The sequence below is a fragment of the Rosa chinensis genome, chromosome 1, assembly GCF_002994745.2.
Source record: "Rosa chinensis cultivar Old Blush chromosome 1, RchiOBHm-V2, whole genome shotgun sequence".
Classification (NCBI taxonomy): domain Eukaryota; kingdom Viridiplantae; phylum Streptophyta; class Magnoliopsida; order Rosales; family Rosaceae; genus Rosa; species Rosa chinensis.
In genome coordinates this window covers 28,797,069-28,805,221 of record NC_037088.1, presented here as the reverse complement: position 1 = coordinate 28,805,221, position 8,153 = coordinate 28,797,069, and the positions used below count along the sequence as shown (strand labels likewise).

At 40.3% G+C, this 8,153-nt stretch overlaps 1 protein-coding gene across 2 annotated transcripts; it reads left to right on the top strand.

Moving 5' to 3' along the window:
- The first annotated feature begins 1,126 nt into the window (after positions 1-1,126).
- LOC121051116 (polyadenylate-binding protein RBP45B-like) lies at positions 1,127-6,324 on the top strand. 2 transcript variants are annotated; one of them, XR_005805201.1, is made up of 4 exons: positions 1,127-1,339; positions 1,640-1,976; positions 4,059-5,895; positions 6,065-6,324. XR_005805201.1 is itself a non-coding variant. In XM_040513121.1 (4 exons), the coding sequence occupies exons 1-3, from the start codon at positions 1,220-1,222 to the stop codon at positions 4,091-4,093; spliced, it is 492 nt and encodes a 163-aa protein (XP_040369055.1). In that variant the 5' UTR covers positions 1,127-1,219; the 3' UTR covers positions 4,094-5,661; positions 6,065-6,323. The 2 variants fall into 2 exon arrangements, 1 of the variants encoding a protein (XP_040369055.1); XM_040513121.1 differs by having other exon boundaries at positions 4,059-5,661; positions 6,065-6,323.
- The last annotated feature ends 1,829 nt before the right edge of the window (positions 6,325-8,153 follow it).

Sequence of the window (8,153 nt, the reverse complement as noted above, 5' to 3'; positions counted from 1 at the left end):
CAAGCCGCCATCCTACACAGTGGCCGAATTCTACCCAAAATGTTAATCATCATAAACTCAACTATAGTCGAAATCAAGTATATCAATAGGTAGAGCGTGAAGAGGAGATCCACTTTCGTACCTCATGCATTGCCGATGATCACTGGAGTTGCCGGAAAACGCTGGAGCTTCTTGGTTTCGAATCGCCTTCATTGGAGCACGTTGGTGAAAACCCAAGCCACAGGCTTGGTCGCGACAACGATGCGGTCCAAACAACGGTATTCCAACACTTGGAGATGACTGGAATTGGAAGTGAGGATCGGGTCCTGTCGCGGATACCCGAGACGGTTCTCAAGTTCTGAAATTTTCTGGAGGTTTATGGATCATTGATCTGATCTCGGCCATTATACACTTGAAAGTGACAGACCAGATTAAATGGTGATTGAAATCTACGGCCCAGATCGCACCGCCAATTTTCTTTGTTTAAAATGAATTTCCTTTATTTCCAAACTTTCGAAATATGAAATAAATAGCTCTGACGTCCGAAAATTTCACGAAAATTACCACGGACTCATCATAACGTGTACTTTATTATTGATTTACCAAATTGAAGTTTTCATTTACTTAAAATTTTTGAAATTACTCCCGAGCACTCTTAATAATTATCGAGAGCACAAATTTATATCTCGAATAATTTATAATCCTTAAATTTTCACGAGCTCAACCACAAAAGCAAAAATTTCACCAATCTTACAAGAAACCTCAAATTGCTTATATAATTTCTATAATCAATATACATATTAAAATAAAAGTGATGCATTGATAATTTGAACGAGTGTACAAGAACAATACATGAGACAAATTTTAATTTAGTACAGATACATAATCATAAAACAAATTATGTATTTTAGTATAATATTTATGGCCATTTTGATAATTACACCCAGCTACAACACTTTTTACTTGCAACTTACCAAACACCTAAAAATTGTTTTTCGTTCTCACAACACTTTTGAAAACAATTACCAAACACTCAACTGCTTCTTCTCACGTCAATTTCAAAAGTGCTTCATCTTACAGCAAAAGTAAAAGTACTTATTCTCACAGCATAGCAATCCCAAATTGGACCTTAATGTGAAATGGCTTGTTGCTACGTTCGGCGCACAATATACTTTTCCTCAAAGAAAGAAAAAAAAAAAAGGGAAAACCCTAATCGGAGATCTTCCAATCGCGTTGAGCTATGCAGCAACCTCAGGAGTCGACGACGGCAGCCGATGAGATTCGCTCCTTACGGGTCGACGGCTTGAGTCCGAGGATGGGTGAGATGTATCTCTACAACTGCTTCAGTGACTGCGCAGAGGTATCTCTGTTCGTTTAGGGATTGAATTCGCCTATTTTGCTTTTGAGTTTAGGATACGGGCAAAAATTACTGAAATTCATCCTTGGAGTTTATTATGCACTTGAATTTAAAAGGGATAATCTGACTATTGCAACTACTTTTTTGTTTTCTTTGATAACCCGAAAGTTAGATTAATTTCTTCGCTTGGTACAAGAGTTGATGTAATTTTAGTTGCTTCAAGAGTTAAAAGTTGGCAAAGTTTGTTTATATGTCTCCCATTATTATGTTGTATTCATGCTAGTTCTTTCGGGGTGATGGTAGGTTTTGGCTGCAACAGTTTTGCGGAAAGTGCAAACCGGATGGCAGGAAGATCATGGTTTTGTCGAGTTTGCTTCTCACAGCGTGGCTGAGTTTGTCTTGAGCTCCTACAATGGTGAGCTCATGCCCAACTACAATAACCGGAGATTTTGCCTGAGCTGGGACACTGATGGTTACGGTACAAGGTGGCGCTGGGATCCTGTTTACCAGCAATGGTCTTTCTTTGGTTATGATGAGCACAGTGATATGTTGCATGCCAAGACAGTGATCGAGTTGTACAAGGACTGCATACCTGTTGTTACTGAAAAGCCATCTGGTAGTGCTCAGCAATATTCGCAAGGTATCTATTCTGAACTTCTAGTTAATACTTCATAATCATCTATAGTAACACCTAAACTATACAACTTATCTCAAGGTATATATTCTAGTCAATACTATGTGATAATTTATTAATCTTGGAGAACCAAGTTCCCTTCTTAATTTTTTTTTAATTATTTATGTTGTACCCTATCATGCCCCTTCCTTCGCATCCTTTGCACTATAGTTTACGATGAAGTAGCCATGAATATTGAACTTGGTAACATATTTTCAAAATACTCTGTGAAACTTCTATTGGATGTTGTGTAATTATTTAATTTGCTGCATTTAACTTGAAATTGTTTTATCGTAAACAGGTGCATTTTTTATGGCCTCCTTTTCCCGTAGATTTTCTAATGCTATTATGTTGACCTACTTTATTAATGTTTCTTGTATGTTTGATTTCAAATTATTAACGTATCAGACATACATTCCTGGACCAAAAATAGAATTAATCCCTCAATGTTTTTTCAATTATAGTTCCTTTTTCGAATGGGAGTAGAAAAGTTGTGAAGGTCAGATTAGGTTTGGAAGCCATATGTCGCAGCTTAATGGTTATAAGATGCCTGTTTAGCCCAAGTTAATCTTGTTACTGCGTTTGGCTGTCTATATAATGTTGGAGTCTTGGAAAGCTCCAATTCTATGCTTTTCTAGGATTGTTCCTCTCCAACGTACAGTTGGAAAATCTAGAGCTATGGCAAAGTGACCCCTTCATAGCTGTGTTTCTTTTCTGGTTGCCAACATGAAAGTTGCTCAATTAGGGGAAATATAAGTAAAGCATATATGAAACCTTGAATATGTGTGTCTGTGTGTGCCATGTTGTCTACACACACACAGACATGCATAAATAGCAGTTAATTGTGTTGCATGCAAAAATTTAGGAGAGATGTGTTGATATGACTATTTGCTTGCCATTTAGAAAGCTACTCGGTTGGGGACATATATATATATATATATATATATATATATATATATATATATATATATATATATAAAAGATCTTATCCAGAGCGGAGCTCCGCTTTGAAATTAACGTGTGAAGTTCGAGTTTTGGGTCACTTTTCGGTCTCATATCCATATATCGACCGTTCAGTTTTTAGGTACTAGTGTATAGATCATCTCTGCAAATTTTCAGCCAAATTGATGATTGTTAAGGTATCTAACTCGCTTAAACCAATGGAGGGACTGAATCTATCAACCTGAACCGTACTAGCTTTAAGGCAATTATCAATGCCTTAATTATCATCATTTTGGCTGAAAATTTGCAGAGACGATCTATACACTAATACCTAAAAACTGAACGGTCGAGATGTGGATATGCGACCGAAAAGTGACCCAAAACTAGAACTTCACACGTAAATTTTCAAAGCGGAGCTCCGCTCTGGATAGGATATGTATATATATATATATATATAGAAAGCCGTTCGAGAGCGGACGTCCGCAACTCAGAAAAAGTGCGGACGTCGCTCCTCCGGCCTCGATCGAGCGGCGACGGCGCGGCGCGGCTTGCGCGAGGGATGCTGGGGGTCGTGCGGAGGGGTCTGCTGTCCGGTGGAGTCGCCGGCGACGGTTCTGCGGTGCTGCACAAAACCTGCAACTGCAGGTGAGGTGGCTGCCCAGAAACCGGCAAGCCCGACCTCCTCCGACCTCGAACGCCGCCCAGAAGAGGTCTGGGACGCCTCCGGCCTCCCTCCGGCCATCCCTGTGCCGCCGCCGCCGCCTGGAAGCCGCTGCTGCATCGACGTCCGCTCCTGATCGGGCCTCTATATATATATATATATATGTATGCGCACAATTAGTGTTACATGCAAAAGTGTAGGTGATTTGTGTTGATATGACAATTCGATTGTTTGAGAACCATGATGTAGAGTGATCCTATTTTATAAATTATGCGGAGAGTTTTAGTGTGTGCGTGTGTGTTTGTGAATATGTGCATAAAGCACAGACCGGTGCTTATGTGCCAAATAACACAGAAGTGGGTTGTTTCTTCTAACGACAGCCTTATCTTTTTTGACTCTGCTATTATTCATGTTAACATTTCTTTTTATTGTCTTGATTGCTACAGAACCAGCTAGTTCAGACAAAGTGGAATGGTTATAGTCGTGCTGGCTCTATGGATAGTTACAAGCGTTTGAAGCATGCACATGTGGATCTATGGAATGGTGGTAATGGTGCTGGGTTTATGTTTATGCAGAACAACTTGATGCGTCCACATCACCTTAACCTGTATCATGGAGGACAGGCTGGATATGTAAATTACCAGCAGCATGGTCTATACCCGCAGCCTTGTGCTTATCAGCTGCCTTATCAGCAACATCAGACACAGTGGACTGTTGGCAGTGATGTGCGTCCACTTGGGCAGCTCACCCAAGTTCCTAACCTGTAGGCTGGATATGTAAATTACCAGCAGCATGGTCTCTACCCACAGGAGAAGAAGCTGTATTTATGTTTCGATGAGTGCAATGACCTGACCAATTGTTGTTATGTTCTCCGCACCATAAATTTGTCCGAGTTACTTGCATGCTCCTGTGAGTTTAGCAGCGATACTGAAGAAATAACCAAGTGCAGCTATTGCACCTCCAAAGTCAAACCGGAATATCGGTTGCGCCAGCGGGCTTGGCTCTTCGCCAGCGAGGAAAATCCTTTCAGCTGCGGTAGGGTGGAGGTGATAATTCCTTCGTGTATGGGTTGCTGTGCCTCCGGCTCCCAAATCTTCTTCGCTGGTGGCTTAGCTCCACTACCACTTAGGGAAAGACAATTTCTGCCAAGTGGAGATGTCTATAGTTTTGAACCCAAGTCTATGTTTTGGAAAAAGCATGATTGGAGTTTCCTGAAGGGGAAACCAGACCCCTTGCTTTTTGAGATGAACGGAAATCTCTATTGTCTCGCAGGTAGTCCCCTAGGTTTTTCTCTTGATCGTCCCACTTTCGAGGTATACTATAGCAGTTCTGGTGAATGTGAGGCTTTGCCGTATCCTCCATTTTACCTACTGGAACTAGATCGCACCAAAAACTACAGCGGCCCTTTGGCTGGTCGTGAATTGTGTTATGCTATTGTTGGTACCAAGATCTTGATCTCGAGCAGGCACAACAATGAATCAATCCCTAACTTTCCCATTATGTGTTTTGATGTGAATGAGAAGGAAAAGAAATGGAGAGAGATGACTTCCTTGTTCGATGGTAAGCCGTTTCCCTTCATCAGCAGGGCGGCTTTGGTCTTGGACTTGAACGATGGTACACATGATAAGGTCATGTTTTCCATTCGTGAATATCACGAGATATATGTCTCCCGATTAGTTGTGAATGATGATGGTAGTATATACAACTCTTAGGACTCTCCTCTGTTGTTTTTTAACTGGTTCTATACCTTCTTTGGTGACCTTTGTCCTTTACATTCAAAGTCATACAGCTTTGTCGATCTAGGAAATCAAAAAGTTGGTTTTGTTGTGTGCGGGAACATGGTTACAATGGCAAGAGATGATACACCTTCTCTCCGGAAGGTGCGTGTTGTTCTGTTAGTAATTGACTATGAAGTGACAAAATCAAGATATGTATGGGGAAAGCTCCTGGCCATGGCCACTCGCACCTTTGAATACAATTGCTATTCCGCCCGCCTCCAATCCGTCGACTTGATTGGTAGCTTTGTGTTCTAACTCACTCCAACCATTGGTAATTCCTCCTCTCTCTTAAGTATTAATGTTAGAGTGAGTGCTACATCAAACCAAGTATTACACTTGTTAATAGTAGACATGGTTGGCCTTATAGCTCTACTGCGCTGTCTGTTATGAGTTTGGAAAGAAATATGGAAAGATCATTCGGTTTATTGCTTTTGTTGCATTTGGTTTGTACGTTGTTTCACTAGGGTTGAAGTTTGATCGATGGCCCCACGCCATTTTAATCAAGGTAAATAAGCTAGATTTACATTTTGAGCAGTCTGCATTCAAGGTGCTAGTAACTAGGGTTCACAGAACCTTGTTTATGCACTCAATCTATGGCTTTGAAAAGTTCTAATTCAGGTGACGATTTACTATGGCAGTATCATTGATATGCCATTGTTTTGATCCATTTGCAGGTCTTGTGGTGCGGCAGAGGAGAATCACAGGTTCCTACTTATGAGAGTTTCCTTGTGAAATGGAAATTTTGGGCTGATACTATGGGCCTGTAATTTTTACTTTTGTAAGACCACTTATCAATGCAGTGTATATCTGTTCCTTCTAACTTAATCTTCATCTGTGAAGATTTGGTTTTTAAATCTGACTGTCCAAACAACTTTGTTTGTAACAGGAAATTTGGATAAATGACCATTCAAGTTGATTTTTTATTATTAAAACTAGCAAAGTGAGCTAATCTGCCATAGTACGTATTTGCTTCCCTATAAATGTGTCGAATTACAATAACATCAAAAGCATGCAAATAAACTTTACAATCATCAATAATTCGACTAACCTTAGAAATATCTTCTCCATGGTGGTTCAAAGCATTCACCAGAATAGAGGAATCACTCTCCAGTCTCCACTTCTACCTCCTTCTAACCTTGGTGAATGGCCAGTAATAGCCCAACTCTTAAAATCTCAGCCTCGCAATGTAACACACGCTCACATAGGCCAGTTCATGCACCTTTGAAACTCCCAGCTCATCCCTTACTACAACCCCGATTCCTCCACAATCCACTCAACTCCAAAACGCACCATCAAGACTAATTTTGAGTCTCCCATTTGGAGGAAAAACTCATTTAGCAGCCTTCCTCCTTTTTCCACTCTTAGTCTCCTTCAAATGGTAGAGATGTTGATATGCAGTCAACAACTTCATTGACCAGGTAGCTGCAAAAAAGAAGGAGGTGGCACATCCCATTAAAGAAGCAGACCTTTTGCTGAGCATTTCTTTTTACCGAGCTTACTAAACTTTTTATCACAAGATGTCACGTGTATCAAAGCACATCTAATAGCTCCTATTGCTTGAAATCAATTTTGACTTATTTTTCTTTCCATCAAAACTGAAATACAATGACTCTCTCTCTCTCTCTCTCTCATCGCTTCTTGGCAACCACTCCCAACCCATACCAATGCCACTATCAACCACCCCAGTCCATCGTCATCACCGCCACCAACCACCCTAACCGCCTAGCAGCGGTTCTGCCAATTGGGTATTAGTTAAAACATCAACAAATTGCTGAGGTTGGAACTTGAGATTTGTTGTTTTGCGATCCATGTTTTAAGATTTATGTCTCAATGGTCTTATGTTTGAAGATTCAGCAATATTTCGTATTCAATTTGGGATTGAATTTAGTTGATCGAACTTGGGTTTAGGATTCAATTGATGGGTTAGATGGGTTCAATTTGGGGTTAGGTGTTTCTGACAATGGGTTCATTCTCTGTAATTGCGAGCCCCAAAAAATTTATCGAGTTAAGTTGAGATCATTCGGGAATTATGTTACGATCTCGAAAATTTATAAGATGCTCAGAAATATTTTTCAAAATTTTCCACAAGTGAAATTCTTAATCTAAGGGTCCGATAAGGTACATGACACGACGAGTTCGTGAGAATTTTCAGAAAATCCGAGCTAATTTTCATGAATTTCTCAAGTTTAGGAAGTATTTAAAATATTTAAAGAAAAAAGAAAATTGTGCGGTGCGAGGTGCGATCTTGACCGTTAAAAATACCACTGCTTGATCTCTACCCTTGGATAGGTTATAAATATCCACTTAGATAATATCAACGCTCAAAATGATTGAGAAACATCAAGACTTCCGACCCGAGTTCCCGGTGGTCCGACAATGTGACCCAATTGAAAACCTGCCCTTGGGCCACCTCCGACCTGAGCAAGCCTATTGGCTACACCATTAACTTCCCGAAAGATATGCCTAATCTTTTTTTCTTTTCTTTTTTTGAACCAATGAACTTTCATTCATTTTTAATGGGGATAACTATCCCAATTGTTTACAATCATGCTTTAGTAGCTCTAGGATTAGAGCTGGAGTTTGGGTCTGCCAAACACAGGCATCTCCCACATCATAGACTGAGTTTGCTAGACAATGAGCAACTCGATTACAAACTCTGGATGTGTGCTGCACTACAATATCTTTCCTGAGATGAAGTTCTTGCCTTTCCTGAGATGAAGTTCTTGCCTGATATCATCTAGTAGACCTTCCTCATGCACATGC

Excerpts from the sequence above, each read along its gene's own strand:
- LOC121051116 (XM_040513121.1), top strand. The coding sequence starts at position 1,220 with ATGCAGCAACCTCAGGAGTCGACGACGGCAGCCGATGAGATTCGCTCC. Across the intron at positions 1,340-1,639 it reads GCTTCAGTGACTGCGCAGAG|GTTTTGGCTGCAACAGTTTT; the intron begins GTATCTCTGTTC and ends GGGTGATGGTAG. Across the intron at positions 1,977-4,058 it reads TGCTCAGCAATATTCGCAAG|AACCAGCTAGTTCAGACAAA; the intron begins GTATCTATTCTG and ends TGATTGCTACAG.